Genomic DNA, 25,883 nt, shown 5'->3' on the forward strand with positions numbered 1-25,883 from the left:
TAGCTGATGAACATCTTGTACTGCTAATAACTTTTTTGAACATTAAATTTACTAGAAAATTTAAGTTGGTTGCCATAAAGTAGATAAAGTTTGTTTTTGATGAGCTTCAGGGCTAAATTTAGGGTTCTTTTTGTTTGAATGAAGGTACCATAAACAGCAGATATATTTGAATTTATTTACCTGAGAATAGTCTCCATGATCTTGCCTAAATTGGTTTCCTCATTTTATGTGTCCAATTCTGGTACTTGCATCCCAACAGCCAACTTACTTCACACAACGTTCATATGGAAATTATATTTTAATCTTTGCTTACAGACCAAGATTTCATCTGTAAGCAGAGATTAACTAAAGGTGCTTGGTTCAGATATCACAACAAACTCCAGCTTTAATAAGGCAAAATGTGAGCTTCAAAGCTGGATACAGGAGGAAATATGGACACATGATTTGTTCTGTTCTTCTAAATCACACTTTATTTATATAAGCTCATTGCATTAGAATCAGGCTGCAGAGTCTCCAGGGAATGGTGTCCATGCTGGCAGATCATATAGGGAAATGTACTCTTCACTGGTTGACTGTCTAACTTGAATTAAGTAATGTTATTGTTAGCTGAATAATGTTCAATAAATTATTAATTTGATTTGTTTTCTGTCAGGGACTGATCAGAGTAAAGACATCTTCTTCCCACTCAGTAAAGAGCCAGCTTTTGTAACTGTTCCAGGAAAACGTTTTGCAGATTCATTTTTATTGGGACCTGGAACCTGGATGTTTAAAATCATGGTAGAGGGTGTCCTTCTGGTAAGAAGAAGATCTATCACAATAATATTTATATTTTTGGAAACTAATTCTTTTCTAGAGTATGATCTCACACTGGTGTATAGAATGAGTCAGTTACTCTCTTCAAGTGCTGCTACTAGAATTTGATTTATACTTGAGATTCATCCCTGTAAAAGCAGTAGGAATCTGATGGATATGGTGAACACAGACCTGTGCTTTTGAACTACAATTGCACATAGGATTATTTTGGAATGTGTTTCAATATGGGTAGATTACATATAGATTGATATCTGTTATGTGATATCTGAACTGTATAGTTAATCCTGAATGGACTCTAGCCTGAACCTTGTTTGCAAATGTATATTATAGCCTTCTCTAAATTGAGTATTCTCAGATGTATGAACTTTTACTTCCAGTTCCCCAGCCAACATTTCTGTTGTTGAGAATTCTGGAAATTGAAGTTCATATCTCTGGAGAATATAGAGGCTGGAGAAAGCTGGTTTATTAGGTAATTTTGTTGAAACTTTCATATAATATATTATTGGCTATTAATATGCTTATGCTAGTATTGTTTTGTCACTTCAGGATTACCTAGTCCTCTTACCGAGTGACTACTATGAAGCATCCATCTTGCAATTTCCAGTCGTACAGCCTTGCACATATTCAGGATATATCCCAACAGATAAGTTAGTATCTCAGGGACATTAATGGATCTTCTATTATGGTTATCTAAAATTTATGTTGATGATCCAGTTAAACACTTTCCTTTTTTTTATTTTCAAGTTGTTTGCAGTATGAATACTTGCCAGTAGATAAATATCGCTGTGTTTTTGGTACAGAAGTAACATTTTTCTTGCATGGGGGAGAATACCGAAAAACAACTTTCCAACAGCCAACAGTCAAACATCCAGTGATGTCTCATATTAATGGTCAGGAGGTAAGATATCCTTATAGGACAAAATTGGTTACATTGGTGCCTTCAGTATCTCTTGACAGTCTGTGTAACGGAAAACACCACACAGGATATATATTGTGTAAAAATACTGTAAAGACAGTTCTTGCTTTCTGCACGATGTCTGTGTGTATGTGGTTAGAATGCAGTATTGCAGGATAACTCTGCCCATTGTCAGGAGTTCAATTCTGACTGGCTGAAAGTTGACTCAGCCTTCCATCCTTCCGAGGTCGGTAAAATGAGGACCCAGATTGTTGGGGCAATATGTTGACTCTGTAAACTGCTTAGAGAGGGCTGTAAAACACGTGAAGCGGTATATAAGTCGAAGTGCTATTGCTATTGCTATATATAAGCATCCCCCTCCAAATGGGCATGGCAAAATGTAGCATCTGCATCTTTCTCCTCTGAATGCTTAAGGGAAGGTGAGCTATTGTTACCCCTCTGAAGTAAATCAGCCAGGGAAAACAATGATGTGAACTAATTCTACTTTATTGTAAGGCTACATCAATAGAATCATGCAAGTCTAAAAGTATAAACTTCCTACCACTACTAATAACTGCTTGATCAATTAGGGTTGGGTTCCTTCCTATATTTCTTTTCTTGATTGTTAAGCCATTGGGGGCTCCTGTTTCCCTTGTCTGATTGTTTCCTAGGCAACATCTCTTCCCCTCATTTCCCAAGATAATCCACACATTTCATTACAATTGTGTATACAATTCTGATAGCTTCCTTGTTAGCCTGTAGATTTGTCACAGTATGTGCCAGATTGATACATTTTAGTTTTATGCATATTCTTTCTGGATTCACATGCACATTGTAAATTTTGAGGGTATATTGTGGGGGCTCACAAAGCTATGGCCAACAAGGAGCTTATTTTATGACTGCCATTGTAGATGTGAATAATTTTGAAATACTTTTTATTAGAAGACAGACTGATGTGGTTGCTCTATTTATTTGTGCTTCAGGATATCTCATCCACTGTGCTTCTCTTTTCTTGGGCAGGTTGGTGAACCAGTGGATGCAGCCATCCACCATTTTTGTTTTTATGACTCATGTAAGCCCTAGAGGCCTTCTGAAATAGTGCATAAAGATGACACTGGATGCTAGAATTTTGTTTTATAGCACAGTACTAAAAATCTAATTAAAATAAAACAGATAGGGTAGAGATATCTGCAAGGACATGGACACCATGTTGGAAGCTAAATGTATAGGGAAAGTATTAACCCTGGAGAAAGCAGAAGAAAATAATTATCATTTTTCTCGCAAAAAAACATTGACAGGTTTACTTCCCTATTAGCTGAGGTTTAATCTGAGGGTTCAGGTAGTATTTGCTAAATTTAAAAAGTGTGAGAAAATACCTGGAACTGCCTGGAAACCCATCTGTTTGACCTGATATTTCTCTCCTTTATTTTAAAAAACTAGGTTGTTATTTAGTGTATGAAAGAAGAAGCCACCCTCCATTATTCTGATAACATCCAAGCATGATTTGAATCTTCTTTAGGTGAATCTACAGATCAAACTGAAGGTTCCCCAAGTTGGCCGCTATATAATCATCTTTGAGTATGTCACAGATCATGACCTAATGTATGTAGGTAAAATAAAGACTGAGAGTCTTGGGCAAGTGATGGAGGCTAAAATTAATATATACAGCTGCAAATATAGGTGAGAAAAATGTAATAAGTTCATGTTTTGGGCTTTCATCATCTAAATAAACCTGTCTTTTCTTTTTTCTTTCCTGGGATTCTTAGTTTCCAATGCATTCCTTTTCTTTATCTCCTTTATTTTTCCTGATAAAAATAGCGCTCTTAATAACATGTATGTTTCTCAGGCTCAATTCTTTGCCTCTGCTTTAAAAAAAAAACAGCTGTAGTTTCTTTCTCATGCAAATAGTTACATACTGTTAATTAAGGGGTTTTTCCCCCTTGTATAATTGAAGTGTGGATGATATGTAAAAACTGAAGATTGTTCCTATTACACTGAAATGAATATAGGAATATTTTTAAAATATTAAGCTAAGAAAGGGCAGAAGATGATTCAGATTCTACTTCTTGAGATTAATATTATTATATTTGCATCCTGCCTAAGGGGATGATTTCCAGAGGAATGAAAGGTATTTTGATTGCTATTTCTATTGTTGAACTATAGCAATAACTTAAATATTTCTTTGTATGGTCGGTCACTCATGAAGACTGGGAAATAAAACCAGGAATGGAATTATGGGCAGTTGTTTAAAAGCACAATTTGGTTTTTTAAAAATCCTATATTCCTAGATTAAATACATAACTGCAACATATCTTTTTTATTAGGTTTTGAATGCACATCTGCAGCACTTTTTGATACCATGGATTTAATTACTAGAATCCTGTTGTGTCCCACACAGTCCTAAAATCTGTCCACCTGGTTGTGACTCTGTTCAAATCAATCTTGTTTTAACATTTTTTTTGTCATGTTTTGTAAAGGCCTGTATTTGTAGAATACCCTTAGATATTTCATAGGCATAGAAGAACAAATTGAATGGAGAACTGAAATCTGTAATACTCATGTATTGATTGACAGCAGTGTTTTTTTTTCAATTCGTTCTGGGCTTCTTTGTTTAATTTAAACATGATATGCAATTCATGCATTGGGTAATAGCTTTATAGAGGAGAAGTTCAAGGCAGAAAAAAAGCAAAAAACTTCTTTAGAATTAGAGAATATTAGGACTTAGTTACTAACTACTTTTAAAACCTATTCCAGCTTCCTTTGTCGCAGTGTTGTGATTGATGATATGGCTCGTATTGCAGTTTTTGACCTTTTGGCTGATACCACATTACATCTCAAGTCATCAGCTATAGATTTTCTACTGGTAAGTTTATATATTTTCCTAAACAGAATATCAAGAAAATATGCCACTATTTTACATAGGAAATATAGGATGCTATCTTATTCCAGCTCAACCAATTATTCTTCCGCTCTATATATCAGAGTGAGCAGCTCCCTAGGGTCTCTGGCAAAATCCATTCTTATTGTTTGTTTAAGTGACATGCTCTGTCATTAAATTGTCATAATTAAGGTTTCTCCTAGATGCTAATGAATTCTTATCTATAAACCATCTAGATCAGGGGTAGGCAACCCAAAACACTCAAAGAACCACTTGGACCCGTTTCCCACCAAAAACAAAACACTGGGAGCCGCAAAACCCTTTTGATATCTAAAATGAAGATAACACTGCATATATCCTTTTTTACCTTTATTATAGGTGTGTGTATGTGTATGTATATGTGTATGTGTGTATGTTTGGGAATATCCATACTATTAAAACAATGATCACCAAGAGAATGCTTTAAGAGAATAAAATTACATACACACACAGGTAAAAAAAGGATATATGCAGTGTTATCTTCATTTTAGATGTCAAAAGAGTCTCTCCCTCCCTCTCTATCTGCCCTTGGTCTGCCACTCCTCTTCCCCACTCTCTCTCCCCCTCTCTCTCTCTTTCTCTCTCTCTCTTTCTCCCCCCCCCCTCCTATCTGCTGCTCACCTGGCAAGCTTCAAGCTGTTGTCCAACAACCTCCGGGGTAGGCAACCTCGTCTCTTTTATGACTCATGGACTTCAACTCCCAGAATTCCTGAGTCAGCCTAACTGGGCTAGCTAGCTCTCTCCTGTCCTTCCTGCTTCCTGCTTCCTTCAGAGACACAGCAAAGGGAGGAGCTCCGCCCAGAAAGCTTTTCAGCTCCTCCAGAACACTGTGAGTGCACTCTCTTTTACACATACACACACACACAAAACACACACACACACCCAGACACACACACACACACAGAGAGAGAGAGAGAGAGAGAGAGAGAGAGAGAGAGAGAGAAGCAGGGAAGTGCAATTGCCTCTCTCTGTCTCTGTCTCTCTCTGCAAAGGCAGAGGAGGCTGGGAGCCACAGGGGAAGGCTCAAAGAGCCGCATGCGGCTCTTGAGCAGCAGGTTGCCGACCTGTGATCTAGATCATTTCAGAGTGTTTTGCATGCTTATCTTTTATCTTGTTATGCAGCCAAAATCATCTTGTATGGGAATCATCTTGTTGGGACATTTCACAAGGAATTTTTAGATTCTCCAAAGTGTTAAGAGTTAAATTCTCAACAATTTGGCATTCATTTTTACAACTCAGGCTAGATTCCATATTTATCATTTGGGTCTGAAGCCCAAGACAATAAGATTTAAGGCAAGATCCTCGTCTATAATCCTTTACCTGGATTAGAAAGCATCTGGTTGGCCACTGTTGGATACAGAATACTGAATTAGATAGCCTCTTATCTGGTAGGACTCTCAAGGTTTTTTTTTTTTTTTAATTCATACATGGAAAAACCATAAAAGCTGCATGAAGGACCAAGTCACCTTCTGTTTGTTTGCTCATTACACTTTATGCTGTCCTAATTTAAAACATCTGAATCTAAGCAGTTAACAAAGCAGTATACAATAAAGTATAAAGTACATATAATATTAATAAATCAAAATTGCAAAATAAAATCACAATAACAAGAATACGGCTAGTCCTCGACTTACGACCATAATTGAGCTCAAAATTTCCATTGCTAAGCAAGACAGTTGTTAAGTGAGTATTGCCCCATTTTATGACCTTTTTTGCCACAGTTGTTAAGTGAATCATTGCAGTTGACAAGTTAGTAACACAGTTGTTAAGTGAATCTGGCTTCCCCATTGATTTTGCTCGTCAGAAGGTCACAAAAGGCGATCACATGACCCAGGGATACAGCAATTGTCAAATGTATGAACCAGTTGCCAAGTATCTGAATTCTGATCACATGATCATGGGGCTGCTACAAAGGTCATAAGAATAGCAAAGTTGGAAGGAACCTTGGATGTCTTCTAGTCCAACCCCCTGCTCGTATAAGAGACAAGTTGTCATACTTTTCAACTGCATCGCTTAGCAATGGGGTTGCTGGTCCTAGTCACCATCATTAACTGAGCACTTTCTGTATATAGGTATATGGTTCTATATATTGAGCGCTTCCTGTATATAGGTATATGATTGTATATACGTATTTTTATGACTGCAGAAGACAACTCAAAGGAATTAGTTTCAGAGCCTCACTTGACCATGTAATTTACTGAGTAGCTTTGGGCCAATTCTCTCTCTCAGCTTACCAAGAGGAAGCCCCCACATGAGCCACCTTGAGCACTCAGAAGAAAGTCAAGCTGTAAATGTATAAATAGTTTTTCTGGAACCATACAGTACACTAGATAAAACAATCACTTCTCTAGAGATTCCTCTCTTTGAAAGGTTCAAATATGGTAGTTTTATTCTAAAATCTTTACTGCCACCTTTTGGGTATATGAAGATTTAATCTTTCTGTGTCTTCCTTCTTTCCTTAACAAAAGCAAATGAGCTGTCTAAGACAATACAGTGAGTAAATGTTGGCCAAGTTAATCTCATGCATAGTACACTCACACATCCTTCTGCAAAAAAACTGTAGGCAAAGCTTTACACCAGGGGTCTTCAAACGTGGCCCTTTTATGACTTGTGGACTTCAACTCCCAGAATTCCTCAGCCAGCATGCCTGGCTGAGGAATTCTGGGAGTTGAAGTTCACAAGTCATAAAAGGGCCAATTTTGAAGATCCCTGCTTTACACCAACAAGTCCTGTGCTCACAAGTCTCAACAAACTGTGTTAGTTTTTAGCTAGAAAGCTTTCTTATCTTTACTTTTTCTAGACGCATAAATAGAAGTTTAAATAATATTCAGCCCCATTTTCACATGCTGCTGTTAATCCATTAATGGGGAAAAAGTTAACAAGCACATTGTCTTTTTTTTCCTAGCACAAAATTTGCATTATTCCAACTGAGGATTTTTCTCTGGACTATGTGGAACCTCAAGTTTATTGCATTGCAACATATAGTCATGGTTTAAGGTAAAATACTTCCTTCCCTTTTACTTTCCTCAGAAGTGAACTTTTAAGACTTAATAATGTTAATATTCTCAGTTTGCTCAGCAGTTTGCAACTAGTTACAATGCCCATCGTGCAACACAGCTGTCACTCCATTATTCTTAACTTAAGAAACATTGATTGAAGTAGTCAGACTTATTTAATCTTAAGACTTTCCAATACTGCTGGTACTTTTGATTAATAGGTAAATTATGCCATTTTGTCTATCAAAGGATTCATTTCAAAAAATAATTTTGCTATTTAAGTCACCACATGGTAAAAACCTTTGGTTGTGTCCTAAATGCTGACTGTACAGCTGAACTTGAGTTAATCCAATTCTCCTGATTCACACAGCACACTGAACTTGCAACTAACTATGTGACAAGGATTAGCACAACATGCTAGGGTAAATGTTACACTGGTTGGCAGTTTGATTGTTGTGGGAACAGAGTTATTGACTTCACAGTCTATATTTTGAGGCATATTTTATTCTGTTCAGTGAGCATTTTTAAAGCATGCCATATTTGACATTTATTTGGCATTTTTTTCTGTCTTTAAAGTGCCTCCTGTATACCATTGCAATATGAAAAGCCTCTTGAAGCTGTAGTTTTGGATGCTCGCAGGAACAGCGAAGTTGTAGAAGAGTCAAGACATGTGGTCTTCAGAGATTCATTGAGTTCTCCTTTATCCTCTTTTCCCTCAGCTAATGGTGTGACTCTATCTTCCTCACAGGTAATTTACCTTTTGCATTAAAGATAGAAAAAGTCCAATAGGGACCTTCAGCCTATTGGTTTGTAAATATTAATCTTACTTGCTATGAAATTGAAGACCTATAGCTGAAGTTAAGAGTACTTCCCTTAACTGATTTGCAAGAAGCTGACATCTAGTAAAGAGTTCCTTCTTGATGTAGTAGCTCAGATGACACTTGAAGCTCATATTCCATTTGGCTCTTTTTATAGATATTATGATTTGTGTATATGATCAAATTTAGCCATTTTATCACCTGAGTTTGGAGATGAATACCTCGTGACTTTCTGTTTATATCATTAGAAAGTCAGTATTTATTTATTTATTTATGTGTTTATTTATGTGTTTATTTATTTATTAACTTTATTTGCTGCCCATCTCATTTTGAAGCAAGTTTGGGCAGCTTACAGCATTAAAATTGATAAAAATGGAATTACAAAGATAAAAAATATAGTTGAAAGATGGGAAGATAAGGAGTAGGATGTGCGGGGTAGATCTGGAATTTCCTCTTCAGCCACCTCCAATGTGATGCTCCCCTGTTGCAGCCCCAAACCATCCAGCAGAGCTAAGTCTGCAGGGCCTTATGGAAGGTCAGATGGGTAAGAGCCAATCTCATCTCAGGGGATAGGATGTTCCAAAGGGCAGGAGCCACAGCAGAGAAGGCCTTCTGTTGGATCCCACCAGCTGAAAATACTTGTCTGATGGGGCCTGGTTGGGGCAGGTCAGTCCCATTGGGATGAGAGGGTTCCTCAAGTATCCTGGACCCATGCCATGCAGAGCTTTAAAGGTAATAACCAACACCTTGAATTGGACTTGGAAGCAAACCAGCAATCAGTGCAGTTCACAGAGCAGTGAGGTAACATGGGCCATCCTAGGGACCCCAAGAACTGCTCAGGCCACCACTCTGTTCTAATTGAAGCTTCTGGATGCCCTTCAAAGGTAGCCCCATGTACAGTGCATTGCAATAGTCCAAAAGTGAGATGACCAGGATTTGAATGACTGAGTGTAGAGACTCCCAATCCAGGAAAGGCCACAACTAGTGCACAACACAAAGTTGTGTTGTGACAGTCACCTACTCTGTGAGCAGGAATCATATCTCCAGGAGAACCCTGTAGATAGGGTCTATTTGGGGTAGTGCAACCCCATCCAGAATTAAGGTAGTTAAAGTCCTGAATCTTGAAGCTACGTGCATCCAAAGCCATTCAGACTTGCTAGGGTTCTGCCGAATCTGTTGTCCGCCCCCCAGGCCCACCACAGTTTCTATGCATCAAGAGAGGGAAGCATTACTTGGATCACTATGGTGGAGATGATACCTCAACCTCTGATGGTGAATGATCTCAGTCACCAGCTTCATGTAGATATTAAACAGGAGTGGAGAGAGTACTGAGTCATGCGACACATCACAAAAAATCGGCCATAGGCTGGACCTCTCACTTCTTATCAGTGCTGACTGAGCCATAAGAAGAGCAGGAGAAAAGGGCACCAAGCTGAAATTTCAGGAAGTGGAAAAAAGGACTATAATCTTCTGCCAGGAGACGATTGACTATTTAATATAGTTTATAATAAAATTTTACTATGAGCCACATTATATCAAATTTCTGGAAAAGTTTCAACCATGTTTACTAAAGGAAGAAGTTTGACAGAGGACAGAGAATGGAACTTTACCAGCAATCTGAGAATGCTCTGTATTGGTGTTTGATAGGTTGCTTTTATTTACAATGTGAGCTTCTATAGTCTGATAGAGAATTGTAAAAAGAAGAGTAGCAAATTGTTATTATGATTTTTCCTTCACAAGGTGCAACTATTTGAAGTCATTTACAGTTTCTAAAAATAGCAGAAGTACCATACAGTTGAAATATCACACTTGATAAGCAGGTTATTTTATTTCTGTTCCATTTAAGTTTTAAGTAATTTCCTGGGAAAGAGAAGGTTCAAACAAAAGTGGGTCAAAAAGTTTTTTTTATTAAAGTCTAAAGTTAAATGTCTTCCACTTCATTTTAGTATTAAATCAAGGAAACAGTGTGCAAACATAATGTTCAGTGTTCACTTTATGATGACCAATATATTAATTTCCACTTATTTATGTTGATAGAACCAAATTACCCTGAATGGGAGAGTCCCACATATAGGCCAACATGTGATCATTATACATTTTTATCAGCCAGAAAATCCAACATTTCTGGTGCAAGTATCAGTGGATGGAGGACAACTCTGGTCAGGTAACTCAGACTTAACAATGTTTTAGATTTTTTTAGGACACTTGAGTTTTCATCAATTAGATGTGTCCTCATCCCACTTCTTCTAACTGTTCTAGGTTCTTACAATGCTTCGTTTTGTCCACATACTTCTGGATGTCGAAGTCTGGTAATGTCAGAAAATCATATTGAATTTGATATCCTTAAACATGACTTTTCAATCACCATGAAAATTCCTAATGGAAGAACAATGGTATTGGTAAGTTTAAAATAAGCGTAATTTTGAACTGAGATAGAGACTATCCAATTACAGTTAGGTAAAGCTTTGACCAAAATATCTTGCAAATATGTAAAACTTCAATTAAGAGTTTCTAATCTTGATGTCAATAGCTGTGATAGCTGCAAATATAGGGACTTGTGATAGCTGCAAATCTAGGGACTTGTAATTCTATATTTCTGGAGGGTTCTGAGTTAGATAAAATTGATTTGAACTATTGCACTATGTTGTAAGATTGCTCAGAACTGTATTTTATTTGACCATGTATATACTACTAAAACTTTCATGTCTATTTGATTGTGTGTAACCTTTAATTGGACAATTTTGGAAAGTAAAGGGCAAGAATTATTAACCAGAGTAATTGAAATGGGTTAACTTACAACATACTGTGACCCATGACTCCTATGGGAATGAAATTTGGGAAAGTTGTTGCCACTTCAACATAGCCGAGGTGGCGCAGCAGTTAGAGTGCAGTACTGCAGGCCACTTTAGCTGACTGTATTCAACAGGTCAGCGGTTCAAATCTCACCGGCTCAAGGTTGACTCAGCCTTCCATCCTTCCGAGGTAGGTAAAATGAGGACCCAGATTGTTGGGGGCAATGTAAATATATATACATTGCTTACTGGTGTACACCGCTTAGAGAGTGCTCGCACTTAAAGCGGTATATAAGTCTCATAAATAAATAAATAAATAGCCATGCGATCCTCATTTTCAACATTCCCTGAAAGTTTCCCATAAATCAATGGGGAAGCCAAAAGGAACTAATGTGATTGCTGACACTCCTTGCCACCTTCCCACTAATGAAGTCTTTGCTTGCGGAAAGCTTGCAAAGAGAAAGTCAAGGGAGAACATGGTTGCAAGTTGTGTCCACTACTGGGCAGCAATCATTTACCTGCCTGCTGAGGAAGGAAGGAAGGAAGGAAGGAAGGAAGGAAGGAAGGAAGGAAGGTTTCTGAAATTCTCTACCAGCTTCCCACAAGTCAGTGGAGAAGCCTTCAGGAATTTGGAAGTTGCTTTTTGTCCCACGCAATTTAATTCCCTTTTCAAGATTTGCCCTGGGGAAGAGGTTTCCTAACAACTGGGGGGAAGTGGGGGTACCAGGGAGCTGTAAGAATGAGAGAGACTAAGGCAGGCCCCATTTAGGAATGGACATTCTCTCCATTCATAATTATACAAATATTTAATATAATTATATATTAAAGTTGCTTTAAATAAATATTAAATAAGTATTTTAATTTTTTTTTATCTTTTTAGAACTTAGGTGCAATGCAAGCACTTTTCAGATGTGTGCATACCCTTCAAATGCATGGAGACAGTCTGGAAACTGTGCTTCAATACTTTAGCTTTCTAAAATATGCAATTTAATTTTATCATTTTAAAGGAGCATATCCTGGTTGTTCCAGCACATAGCTACAGTTATTCACTTCTTCATAAAGACAGTGTGATGCGTTCAACAGATTTCATCAGCCAGTGTGGTGGAAACAGTTTTTACCTTGTGTAAGTCACAGAATATATATGAAAAGAAAGATGGATTATGAATTATGCTAAAAGCATACTAAATAAACACATATTATATAAATGTAAACGAAAGTGAGCATAGCGTTTTTAATAGCAGAACTCAGATGTGCTCTCCTTCTATTCCTCTGATAAACAGCCCGGGCAATTCTTCAGAATTTTGTCGAAATTCAGCTCGATCCCTTGTGGCTGCTTTTAATGATGGGGCACTGCCATGCAATTGTCACAGAAAGGGTGCCACCAGCCCTTCTTGCAACCCCGAGGGGGGGCAATGTAACTGCAGACCACACATCATCGGTCGCCAGTGTAGCAGGTGTCAGACAGGTTTCTATGGATTTCCATTCTGCAAACGTAAGTAGCAATTCCAAATGGGAGAGGTTATCCACTTTTTGGAATGTTGCCAGAAAAACTGGACATTTTATTTTGTTGTTGATTTCATTCTGAATTTAAGGATTTTGCTCAGAGTTGTTCATTAAAAACTTCCTGCTTTGTTTGGATGTAAAGAATGGATGAGGAAAACATTCATTCATACCTCAGCTTCTTAAACTGAGATATGATCATCTAGGTATATCAAAGTACTTGAGATTCATCTCTAATGTACTGTATTATTTCTTGCTCAGCTATGTTAATCACCTTTTTACGTGTTATTTAAATAACATTGGAGGGGGAGCCATGCATTTGATAAAAATGACTACTATTTGTTGAGCATACCTATATTCGGATCACGTTTTCATTTTTTAAAAATGAATTTTGGAATGAGATAAAATAAGTTCTAGTGGATTTTTGTTCCAACAAGACCAATGTATGTAATTCAAATATTCTTTGAATATGAAATAATTTGTATTCTTGTTCCCAGCTTGCAGCTGTGGAAGGCGTCTTTGTGATGATGTCACTGGGAAATGTCTTTGTCCTCCACAAACTGTTAAGCCTAGATGTGAAGTGTGTGTGAGGTTGCACTTTGGATACCATCCATTTATTGGCTGTGAAAAATGCAATTGCTCAAGCAAAGGAGTTATCAATGCTCTGAATCCTGAATGTAATAAAATTGATGGGCAGTGCAGGTAACTAATTTTTCTATGATGGAATGAATCTTGTTTTTGTTTTTGCACAGGAAGATGCTATAGTTAAAATATTGGACTTGGGAGTTCACTACTCAATCCCTTAGTCTCAGTCCTATCTCCTTCACATGATTTTTGAGAGTGGCTTACCAAGGATTTTACTCCAAGTTAATTCTTGAGATGTTCTGTATGAAACATGCGCTACGCTGCTTTTAAGGACAATGGCTAATGACTGGCCAGGCAGCCCAATAGTAAAGCTAGTGAGCCAGGTTTGCTCTCTTCCATTGTGAAAAGCAGCAGAAGTATTTTATTTCCCAGGGTAATACCATGCAATGAAAGAGGTAACATTGGAACAGCAAACAATGTTCATAGGCCATTTTGTTAGGACATGATTACTAACTGATTCTCTGTTTCAGCTATGCAGCTAGCTATGTATCTGTCTATAGATACATTCACTCTAGCTCAATGTTTCTCAAACTTGGCAACTTCAACATGTCTGGACTTCAACGCCTTGAATCCCCACCATGCTGGCTGGGGAATTCTCGGAATTGAAGTCCAGATATCTTAAAGTAGCCAAGAGTGAGAAACACAGCATTAGCTATATTCTTCTACTAACAAAATACCTGTGCCTTAGCATATTGCTATAATCCTGCTATAAAAAGAATTGGATTGCTCTTATCCTAAAGCTGAGAGTGACCTTTTAATAATCTTTTATTTTGTACTAACTAGTAATTATTTATAATTATAGGAAAACTTTATCTGACGAGGTTTTGTTTTAAACGGAAGGACAATTTGTTTATTAAGCAACAGATTGCTTATTTCAGTACTCTGGGTACCAAGTGGAGCAAAAAAGGGGCAATTCTTCCATGTAGTTATGCAAATTACTATAGAACATAAATGTGATTGGATACAGTAGCAATGTATTTGATTGGATATAGCAGAGTATTAGATATGTAGTTAGTTAGGGCCAAGTTATGAGATGGGAGCAGAACATAATGAGTAATTTGTGAACATTCTTTTTTGAATGTTTATCTATGGCAGGGGTCTTCAGACTTGGCCCTTTTATGACTTGTGGACTTCAACTCCCAGAATTCCTCAGCCAGCATGCCTGGCTGAAGAATTCTGGCAGTTGAAGTCCACAAGTCATAAAAGGGCCAAGTCTGAAGACCCCTGATCTATGGAGTTTATCTAAAACTATCCTTGGTTTCCAGAACCCTTCTAGTATTTTTTCCTATCCCATCAACATTCTTGATCTTTCTGAATGTTTTATGGCTAAGCTGACAACTGATTTTTCTCTGAGAAAATGTATTTGGAAAGGGAGCGGTGTACTTGTATATTCCAATGTCATTTTCCCAGCTACATGATGATGTAATACCTAAATCAATGTTAAGTTAGTTCCACAATCTTTATGTTCTCAGGTTATAATATTTTATTTTTGTTGCATCAAACCTTATCATCCAGTGTACCTTTCTGCTTCTCACTTTCAAATGATTTAGAATGATTCCATTTAAGTCGTTTGATACAATACAAAAATGATAAACCAGAGATCTCTAGCATCATATCTGTTTTTAGTTTGGGGCATAGAAAATAAAAGGAAATTTGCTAGCCACACTGGAAAAGAAATGCAAAATGTCATGCTTAGCAAGATAATGTCTTTAAGGAATAGAGATTCATTCAACATCTAGGGCAGGTTTATTTTTTACAGCCATAAATCTAACCCTGCATCTACTACTCTAATAAAATCTGTGCTATGTACCAATCGCATCTCCTGGGCGGGGGGAAACACATGTTTTTCAGAAGTGAATTTTGGCTTTTGTTTTGTTGTTCAAGATGTCGCTCAGGAATAGCAGGGCGGCGGTGTGATCATTGTGCTCCTGGTTCTTATGGCTTTCCCAACTGCAAACCTTGTAAATGTAACAGAGGAGGAACAGAACCAGACATCTGCAACCCACAAACAGGAGTTTGCCTCTGTAAGGTCAGATGTTTTGACATTTCAAAGTTTGTGTGATTATTTTATGTGCTCCTTCTTATTCAGTTGTAAACAATTCTCATTCTCATGATTATTTTTAAAAATAATATATCTAGACATTTGTTTCTAGAAGTTTTAGTGCAGTACATTGTATAATTAGGTGACACACATAAGAATATGGTTGATTTTTGAATACAGATTGCATCTCAGTTCTTCAACTGCATTTAGTAGGAATGTGGAAGAACTATTAAGAAAAGGTTGAATGGGTTTATTTATAGATTCTCTGTTATTGTAAACAAAATATTGCTAGGAAGTCCCCTAGAGCAGTGGTTCTCAACCTGTGGGTCGGGACCCCATTTGGGGTCGAATGACCATTTCACGGGGGTCACCAAACCACACTGTCTGCCATTTTTTTCCCTTTTCCCTAGCTGTCCCACTCCCTCTTATTGGTGGTCACACCCACTTGGGGGTCACCACAACATGGGGAACTGTATTATGGGGTCACGGCATTAGAAAGGTTGAGAACCACTGCCCTAGAGTTATTGACCAGATCATATACCTCTGTTTTTCCAGCAGTGCATGTGCTTGCCTAACCTATTTTGTGAATTGAATAAAGGAAAATATGTTGCATTGTTCATTCTAGATATGAATAGGGGCTCATTGAGTGTGGAATTAGGTTTTTGGGAACTGGCCAATCAATATTATTTAGCTGTGATCTCACATTTTAATAACATTTCTGGAATATATGAATTGTTCATTTGATGCCCTAACTATTGTCAAAATGTGATAATATTTACAGAAAAACTTTCAAAGAGTTACAGTGAATAGTGCTTAATTGGTAGTTAGTAATAGGATTAATGATTGGGTGTCAGGGAGCACCAGTGCTTTTTTTTAAAAAAAAAAAAGTTGCCGGAACTCACACATGTCATACAACCCGCCTTGCCTACCCTACAAGGTTCCATCCAAAAAAGGTGCCGGAATGCCGTTCTGGGCGTTCTATGAGAAAAAAAGGCCTGGTGAGCACTATATTTATTTCTCCTTATCAGCATACCCTGTCCACTTGTTTTAAATCAAAAAGGCTCTTGATGGATGCAGCATCAATTTTCTTCCTCTACTGATCAAATTCTTCAACTGTGTATAATACCAGTGTAAGACAATTTATTTTCCATTCAGATTCCTGTAACTGTTGCAATACGATCAGAATCAAAGCAAAATGCTGAAGTGCACATGCTGCAGTATTATTAATGCTCTGTGCTGTGCTTATTGAACATGTGAGGTGGGCAGGCTTCTTCACAACATTCTTTATAGTCTATATTTTTTTTTACTAGGAATGCAGGAAGGCTTTGGACTTTTAAAATTTTCTCATTAATTGAATGATCAGTCCTTTTTGAACTAAAGAGAAGAGAAGAATGTAATTACCAACCTTCATAATTTTTCAGAGTTCTCAGTTCAAAAAGCATTTGAGAATGTACTTATAAATATGTCTCAGGAGTAATATATTAGAAGGGTTTATCTACATGCAAATATGTGGTTTTTTTTAAAAAAAAACTAATGGTAGGATAATATGGAAACAGAAAAGAATAGATGCATTTATTAGGGCAGTTCAGAAACAGATTTTTGGTTTCTTATAATTTGATCAAGAATTTTAGGTGCATTCGGCGTGAATCATTTAAATCACACAGCAATAAAATTTGTGTCAACAGACTTCAAAGATGCCTGTCTGGAAGGCCCTTTATTTAAACTGATAACTGCATAATGGTGGTGGCAATGGCTGTTACATACTGAACAGACAAACATTTTCCTTGCAAAAGAGATAATTTTAGTAACATCTATGCTATTGAGTATTGAAAGACCAAGGACTGTCTTGAACATTTACAGCTATTTTTCTCTCTATATATTACTGCAAAGTTTTAAATGGAAACATTTAATGACTTATTCCAAATGACTTATAGGAGAATGTTGAAGGAGTGCAATGTGACATGTGCCGTTCAGGATCGTTTTATCTGGACCCTGCTAATCCCAAAGGTTGTACTACTTGCTTTTGTTTTGGAGCAACCGATATTTGCCACAGTACAAATAAACGTAGAGTCAAGGTATTCAATGTTACTTATATTTTTTTTTCCTTTGGAGGAGACTACTGTATCAGATAGATGAATATCTGTGATTGGAGTTTTGCTTTGTATGTTAAAAGTAGTGATGTGATTGAGACTGAAATGAGCAGCAGACCTCTGACTGTAGGGTGTCCAGGGGATTGAACTGGCTGCACACAAATCAGTGGTGGCTTTCCAGGTCCCATATCTGTTCATGCTAAGAGCATTACTTTTAATATTTAAAAAAAGCATGACAGAAATACATTTAGTTGTCATTAATACTGTTCTGTTTTCTCTCTTTGTTCTGAGGACTTTAAGATGCATTTTTCCTTTTCTTGTGTCTTTATGTCATTGCTGTTCCTTATACTGTATAGTCATTTCCATCCTGCTGAGTTTAAAGCTATTGTTTTTTCTTTAGCTTTCAGCAGGTTTTTGCAAAAACAGGTTGCCTTGTTTGTTTGCCGTGAGCAGAAGTGTTAACACCTGTCACAGTTGCAATGCCCAAAATGTATATTTGTCTCAGAGATCAGTGTCTCTCTGGAAATTTTCCTGCTTCCCTAGAAAAGCACCTCACTTGTGAAGCAGGGCAGTTGGCTTTCCAGCATTTACTCCATATTTCTGGGTAACCTGCAGAAGGAGTTAGTGAAATGTGTTATGTGACTGATTAGTATGCTCTGTGCCAGTGCCTTATGATACTGCTTGTGTATTGATAAGTGGACAATTTCATTACTGTGATGTTGGAAGCAGATCCCTATAAGTAATTTTTATACAGCCAACATTTTGTAATGGCAAGAAAATCATACAGATTTTGTTGGTGGTAGGAATCAGAAAACCTTCTCATACAAGCCAGAGAAGAAAAGGTTTCTACCAAATACGACTCCATCTTGCAAATTAACTTTTGTGTTGTGCAAAAACCTTACTTTAAAACAAAACTTTGTATCTCTCCTCTGTTTTATTATTAGTCCACCGACATGAGAAACTGGCATCTGGAAGCAGTGGGTAATGCCATGAGTATTCCTACAACTTTCAATCCTATTAGCAACAGTGTTGTTGCTGATGTCCAGGAATTACCCCCCTTTCTACACAATTTATATTGGGTGGCACCATCATCTTACTTGGGGAATAAGGTGAATGATCCTTTCTGTAATATCTGTTAAAATTCTCCCATTATCAGCCCCAAACACTATTTTCTCTTATCTTTTTTATTCTATTTATAATAGCCAAATACAGGTGGGGCTCCCAGGTAGCAGACTATGAAGCATAGTTTATGAATTATAGTAGCTGGATTCATACAACATGCTAAGCCAAAACCAAACAAGTCATAGTATCATTTAGAACAAAGTAAATTCAGGCAAAATGACAATCTGATACATCAATAAAAAGCCTTTTAATGACAAAGGTTTTTTTTTTTAATTTTCTTGACCTCTCTGTACCAATATTGGAAATGCAGTTGAAGATATTGTGAAGACTAAATATCAGAATTATCTTAAAGTATAAAATCCAATTTCTATATTTCCTGTAATTTGTTATTTAGCTTTCTTCATATGGAGGATATTTAAGCTATCAGCTGAAATCCTTTGGTTTACCTAGTGAAGGCATGGCTCTCCTGGAAAAAAGACCAGATGTACAGCTAATTGTAAGTCAAATAATATATATAAACATGAATGCATCATCTTAGCTTTAAAAAATATTTATCCTTTATCAGCACATTTTCTGTGTTTATGTGGTGCTTACTGCACAACCACAATGTGAAAATATGAAAGTTTGAGAGGTCTTTATTTAAATATGCCATTTTGATGACTCTTATTCTTTAAGTTTTCTTAATTGTCATGAAAATGCCTTACTAACCATTTTTAGAGGACATGGACTCATGATATGTGCTTGTCTCATCAACCCACTATAGTAGCAATCTAACTGTGTTCTTTATCCTAGTTTTTCTGGTTTCTTTGACCATAGGTCTTGGCATATTTATAATTTCTGATGCCCCATTAATGATCTTGATTATGATAGCCCAGTGGTTAGGGCTAGTATCTGATAAGCTCCTACAGTCTAGTTAATGCTGTTCATGCTTCCTTTCTTACATTGGCACTGCTCTCCATGGGCTTTTTAGTAGGGCTGTAATAGAAACTGGACATGGAGTTTCTGTGGAGGTACATGTAAGCCTAGTGCTGTTAACCAAGTGCTGTGAACACATTATACAGGTTATTTAAATGCATTAATTAATTGGTTATGTGACATCATGACAATCTGTCCTTAGACAGATGAAAGACTGTCCTGGTCTTTCAAGTCTTCCGTCAGTGCACCCACCACTACTGTAACTGATACTATCTAAGTTGTCTCTTCTCTTTCCTTTTCCGTTTCCCAGCATACAAACTTTCCCCAAAGTAATACATGTTGGAATGGTGGTTTTCTTGAAGACCACTAGATTTGTTTTTAAAGACATGTTCCATAGTCTTTCAAAAGACAGTAGACTCTGTAGACTGCCTGTTGATTTTAACTGATAGAGCTTAGTTGCTGGTTCTGTCAAAATTAGTGGGTTATAGGCTTTCGGTTGCTTTGGCTGACAAGTAATTTTGGCCACACTTTCTATTTTTTTATTACTTTGGTGTGATGCCATTTTGCCCACTGTACCTTAATAACATTTTACATACTGCATAGATATCTCCTGTTAGTGTTGACTATGACCACTTGCTGCTGGTATTCTTTCTTTTGCAGTACTTTGAAATATTTATAAGCTGAGATGGTGCTGACCAGAATTCTGCCAGTTTTCCCCTTTAACCCAAATGACAGACAAGTAAACCTCTTTCAAATAAACTAGAAATAGTAGAGTAACAAATCAAGGAGGTGCAGGATTAGCACAAATGAAGGGGAAGGAAACGCTCTCAGAGCACCATATGAATTCCCCCCACCTCTTTAGTCAGTTTTCCTTGTCTGTCCCATCAATCTGTCAACTAAGCTATTTTTGGACACAGGTCTACTGTCTTCCAGAAAGCTGGCAGAGCCGTGTTCATAAATAGCATGAACGAGAAGTTACCAATGCAGATCACCTCCAGGTTGAAGAGGGACATATATGGTCAATAAAGAAATGAATATGTGAACTAAGAGTTTCCTCTCATTTTGAGTTTCCCCAGCCTGGTAGCTTCCAGATACATTGATTGTTATAATTTCTGTTATAATTTCTAGCCAGCATACCATAAACTATCCAAGTTCATCTCTGTCTAAACAAAGCCTTCACATTATTTATACTACTATAGATCTGGCTATCAATCTGATGTAACACTAAATTACTATGCTATGTTTATTCTCTTATTTTTGATTGTTGAGATTTATTAATACTGAAACTATTTCTAAAGTTAATACAATACTAAGAGTAAAAAACATTTCTGATACCACAAAGGTTAATACATTGTTAGTTACATGCATTTCCATTGGCAAGTAGTCAATAATCACGCAGAAAGCATTATCCTAAGTTGCAGATATTTAGGTACATGATTTGCTGGGAGAAAGAGAATTGTCAATAATGATGTCAATGCATGATGAAATTCAAAAGTGATAATTATTTACCACATATACAAGTAATTATATTGTTTCAATATTTTGTTTCATGTGGCTATCACTGTTGGCCTAGCATTAAAAAGCTCACATTTTGAATCACATGATAAATCCATTTGGCAAGAAGATGGTGGGATATAAATTTTGAGCTAGTAACTTTAATGATGCTGGGAAGCAAGCTAATTTGGTACATTGGTACAATATTGTACTGACATTGGATTTGAACTATTTTTGTACAGGGAAGGGAGATGAAAATGTCCTATATAGATCCTAATAATCCTTTGCCAGACAAAATGTATTATGGATCAGTTCAATTAGTTGAGGTAAGAATGATGTTAACTCACTTTTGATAAGCTATGTCATCAAATCTTTGCCTATTTTGATCTACAACAGAAAAATCAAATGTACATGTTCCTGCTCTAAGGATAATTTCCAAGACTGCTTTTCTGAATATTCCATTGTCTACTGGGGGAAAAAGCTTATAAGCATGCATTAATTGTGCAATAAATATTTCTTTGACATGGTACATAATGAATCTTTATAGCGAGCTTATTATTCAGTAAATAATAGAGAATATTTTCTCAGTGGGGAAAAAATAGCGGTGTGGATCCCAAAATTAGTTTTCATGTGCTACAGAAAAAGATAGCAAGTTTATACTTGGAAGGGAGAACAGCATTTTTAATCAGCATTTGGCAAGAGGGACAGCGTCCCTGGATGCAGTGGGTCTTTGGGACTCTGGTGGAGGATTATCAGCTGTGCTGCATATTGGCTCAAATCCTAATCCTTCCACTTGCTTTGTTTCTATGTTGTAATTAATCAAAGCTTTTAAAGACACTATATGTATCCACAGGGCTTTTTTTCTCATAGAACGCCCAGAACAGAGTTCTGGCACCTTTTTTGGATGGAACCTTGTAGGGTAGGCAAGGCAGGTTGTATGAAGTGTGTGAGTTCTGGCACCTTGTTTTTTTTTTTACAAAAAAAGTACTGTGTATTCAGTGCTTTATCTATTTACGAAAATATGCCTGTTGTGCTACCACGGAACTTTTCATGCCAGAAGACTTTCGGGGGAATATTGCCAGGAGTTAGATTGTAAAGATAGTTTGCTTGGTTACTTAGGTTGATACATTTCTTCCTTCAAAATAGAAGAGCAGCATCAGATTATTCTGGCATCCAATAATTTTGTAATATGGTACAATACCGTATTGCCTTGCAGTTAAGCAACTACTTGCACTAGTTACCTGAATAGTCAAGCCGAGTTCTTGGCTGATTCATGTTTAGACTTGAAAAATAAAGATATTTGGCATCATACTCTACCTTCAATTACAGATGTACTTGAAGATTGAGGCCATTCCAAACTGACATTTTGATGTACGAGGCTGAGTTAAGCATTAGAACTTAAGATAGGAATTTGAATCTTGCTCCAAAGCACCCTAGAAATGGTCTAACAAATGCCTTTTATTGTAGTATAAGTAAAGAATGAATAGCATTTAGTGCAGTTTGCTATTCAAAATGAATAAGAATGGAACCTGTGGATAATATATGCATAGCATCATGCTATATAATATTTTAATATGTTGGAAATGAAAGATTATATACAGTTTTATTTTCCCTTGATATACCCAATGTATTTGATTCTCTCTGACTGATATGATAGAGAATAACCTAATAAGATGTCAAAAAACGTTTCTGTTAAAGAACATTGTCTTCCAGGGCAGAAGCTTGATAAGTTAATTAGAGAAGAAATTTTTTGAGAATTTAGTGATGGGTGAATGTGTGAGTGGATTATTACCTTAGAGTGGGAGGGGTTTATGTCTTTTCATCTTTTGGAGGATATATTGGTGCAGGAGAGATATGAGTACATGAGACAAATGTGGAAGGTGCTTAGGAAGATGGAGATTATGGTATAACAGAAATAGCAGTTTGTGTACCATTCTTAGGCCAGTTTACCAGTCAAGGCAAGGAAGACTCCCAACAATTTTCCTTCTGCCTCTTTTCTCCTACTTACATATTGTATTTCCTGGGAGATTTGATCTAGGGCAAAAACTGTACTGGGCAAACTGTATAATGTCATCAGGACTAGGTTCTTCCCACCAGCTTTCTAAGTTTATGAGCAGAGACTTGAAGGGATTTGGAGAGGGCAGTTACAATTGGCAATCATGGGCCTGCCCTAAGTCCTCAGGATAGCAGAGTAGCAAGGAATACCTATTTCCAATTGTAAATGATTTATCAACTATACCTCTTTTTGGAAAAGACCAGCTTGGCCACTACATCTCACATGCTGGTTCCCTCATGAATAGATTGTTATAATACAGGGAACCAATCTTCAATCATTTATATCCCAGTGGGAGCAAGTGGATTCCCCTCCTCTTGTTTTCTGAAGTAAAATCAAGATGTTTATGTTGACATATATATCTCCAATTGGTTTGCATAAACCAGGGGATTTCAAACTTGGCCCTTTTATGACTTGTGGACTCCCAGAATTCCTTAGCCAGGCATGTGGGCTGAGGAATTCTAGGAGTTGAAGTCTACAAGTCATAAAAGGGCCATGTTTGAAGACCTGTGGCATAAATGAAAGAGCTGTTGCTGCTTGACAACAGAATATTTTCTATATATCGATCTATCTATATCTATATCTATATCTATCTATCTATCTATCTATCTATCTATCTATCTATCTATCTATCTATCTATCTGTCTATCTATATGCTGTTTATTTTGCTCCCAATTTTCTGTTATTATTTGTTGATTGTACATATTGATTCTACCTTCCATATCATTCCTTTAATTATCTCTTGCCTGATTTTAGTTCTTTGTTGATACAATTATTTGCTAGCAACTTTTCCCCTAGACTCCCAGCATCTGATTTTCATGCTGTCTTTCTTTGAAAATTGATGTCCCTTTTTTCCTGTGCTGTAGGAGATTATTGCAATGTATTCCAAACCCAAATTTCATTTGTATCTTGAATGTGCAGGGGAACTTCAGGCATACCAGCAGCAATAACTTAGTATCTCGAGAGGAGCTGATGATGGTCCTGTCTAGACTTAATGGATTACAAATCAGAGGTCTTTACTTCACAGAAACTCAGCGGTTAACCTTGGGCGATGTTGGTCTGGAAGAAGCCACCAGTACAGGAAATGGTAATATCGCTTATGCTGTAGAGACGTGTTCCTGCCCTCCTGAATATATGGGTGATTCATGTGAGGTAGGAATTGTCTTTCTTTTTATTCTGCATCACCCATGAGACATTGCTCAGATTAACAACATTGATTTGGCTCTAGCAAAAAGAAAAGATTATTCACAATGCTTTGACTTAAAAGTGCCGCAGAGACCTATTTTTGAACCGTCTTAGCAGTTCAGTGAAAAACTGTAATGTATCCATATAAACTCATGTAGAAAATACATTTATTCAAAGACATGGTAAAAAACCAAGGTACGCAAATGTACAAAAAATAGATAAATAAAAATAAAATGTAAGACCAACATAATGTAACCCAGTTAATGTATAACTCTAAACTAAGATTTGCTTAATCAGAGGGTATAAATCTCTGTAATTTATTAAAGGATGCTAAATGCACAAGACTTTCCTTATTTTTATAGGCAACTAACATTTAAGGTGCAGTTTGTCAGGTTAGAGTGAAAAAAGCTGCACCCCTATGCAGCTTTCTATGCAGCTTCTTCTACCTTTCTGATTACCCTGCTTATTTTTCGATATTATTTCACTACTGATTTGGCAGCATTGTAACCTTATGCAAAGCAAATATTTTTAAGATTAGCCTGTACCCGTCTCAGTTTTCTCCTCAAGTTACAATACTGGGCTTGTTGAAAGTCATTTTGAAAACATTTTCAGTTTTATTTTTAAGTGATTTTATAATCTGTGATATAAAATATTCAACCGATCAATGAGCGTGCATTTAAACCCTTCTCATTGCTTTCTTTATTCTTTATTCCCTAAGCACACCTTGTCAGGTTTGTGGGTTTGTTTTCTCTAGCCTAGTGAAAATACATAGCTAAAAGCTAGACTTAGACACACTCCAGGAAGGAACACACCCTCTCAACATATTTCGTAAGAATTACTCAGCCTGTGATTTACAAGCTGCTTCATCGTCTAGTACTGTCTCACTATGTTCGGGAGGGAAAAGGTGATGCCTGCCACACCTTAATTCAGTGATACGCTCATTTTCAGAAATTGCAATGTGGTCATTAACATCAGGCATTGCCCTATATTGCACAACCTGACTCACGTACAAAGTTTAAAGGAGGAGCAGAGCCTGGCATACGGATAGAGCCAAGAGGAGAACAATACAAAGTAGCATAAGGGGAAAGTGCTGTATAATAACAAGTGCTGTGCAAGGGAGCAGCTCAGCTTAAGGCTCAGCAAAATGAGGGCTGCAGGATGGAAGCTGGGCAGCCTTGGGTGGCTGGCCTTCTGCATAGACCTGATGGTCTGTCTGGGACATGTTTCGCAACAGAGGATAGCATTTCCACGGCTCTCTGGCCGAGGGCAACAGCAACAAGGTCACTGGGATTTTAAACCAAGACAGGTAACCACTCTTCTCTTTCTCTACTCTCACCCACCTATTCTTTCATTCTGAATTTTTAAAAAAATCCTTATATGAAAGCGTGTTAAGTAGACCCTTGGGGCCAAACTGATTTCTTTCTTGATAGCCATAATCTACACTAGACTCTACCGGTGGAGGAGGTCAGTAAATGGTTAGTTTGCTTCCTTTTATACTGAAGATTGTAATCCTTGTTCTAAACATGGAAAAATAAAACTGTTTAAAGCCATTTTTCCCACCGTGGGGTTGAAATGTGGACTGCAAACATGTTAATATTCATTTGGGT

At 37.0% G+C, this 25,883-nt stretch overlaps 1 protein-coding gene across 4 annotated transcripts in view; it reads left to right on the forward strand.

Annotated features, from left to right (window-relative positions):
• The window catches only part of LAMA3 (laminin subunit alpha 3), a 123,486-nt gene that overhangs the window by 39,647 nt on the left and 57,956 nt on the right, over positions 1-25,883 (forward strand). For all 4 annotated transcript variants that reach the window (XM_039328618.1, XM_039328619.1, XM_039328620.1 and 1 more), the window contains exons 20-37: positions 653-795; positions 1,360-1,460; positions 1,558-1,711; positions 3,228-3,388; positions 4,463-4,571; positions 7,531-7,622; positions 8,198-8,369; positions 10,477-10,603; positions 10,699-10,838; positions 12,239-12,354; positions 12,512-12,723; positions 13,229-13,433; positions 15,261-15,405; positions 17,352-17,492; positions 18,452-18,616; positions 19,024-19,125; positions 21,281-21,364; positions 24,013-24,243. In XM_039328618.1, the coding sequence (XP_039184552.1) occupies positions 653-795; positions 1,360-1,460; positions 1,558-1,711; positions 3,228-3,388; positions 4,463-4,571; positions 7,531-7,622; positions 8,198-8,369; positions 10,477-10,603; positions 10,699-10,838; positions 12,239-12,354; positions 12,512-12,723; positions 13,229-13,433; positions 15,261-15,405; positions 17,352-17,492; positions 18,452-18,616; positions 19,024-19,125; positions 21,281-21,364; positions 24,013-24,243 (2,600 nt within the window). The remainder of the gene's footprint in view (positions 1-652; positions 796-1,359; positions 1,461-1,557; positions 1,712-3,227; positions 3,389-4,462; positions 4,572-7,530; positions 7,623-8,197; positions 8,370-10,476; positions 10,604-10,698; positions 10,839-12,238; positions 12,355-12,511; positions 12,724-13,228; positions 13,434-15,260; positions 15,406-17,351; positions 17,493-18,451; positions 18,617-19,023; positions 19,126-21,280; positions 21,365-24,012; positions 24,244-25,883) is intronic.

Source organism: Crotalus tigris, unplaced genomic scaffold, assembly GCF_016545835.1.
Source record: "Crotalus tigris isolate CLP2741 ecotype Arizona unplaced genomic scaffold, ASM1654583v1 scf7180000024382.2542628, whole genome shotgun sequence".
NCBI lineage: Eukaryota > Metazoa > Chordata > Lepidosauria > Squamata > Viperidae > Crotalus > Crotalus tigris.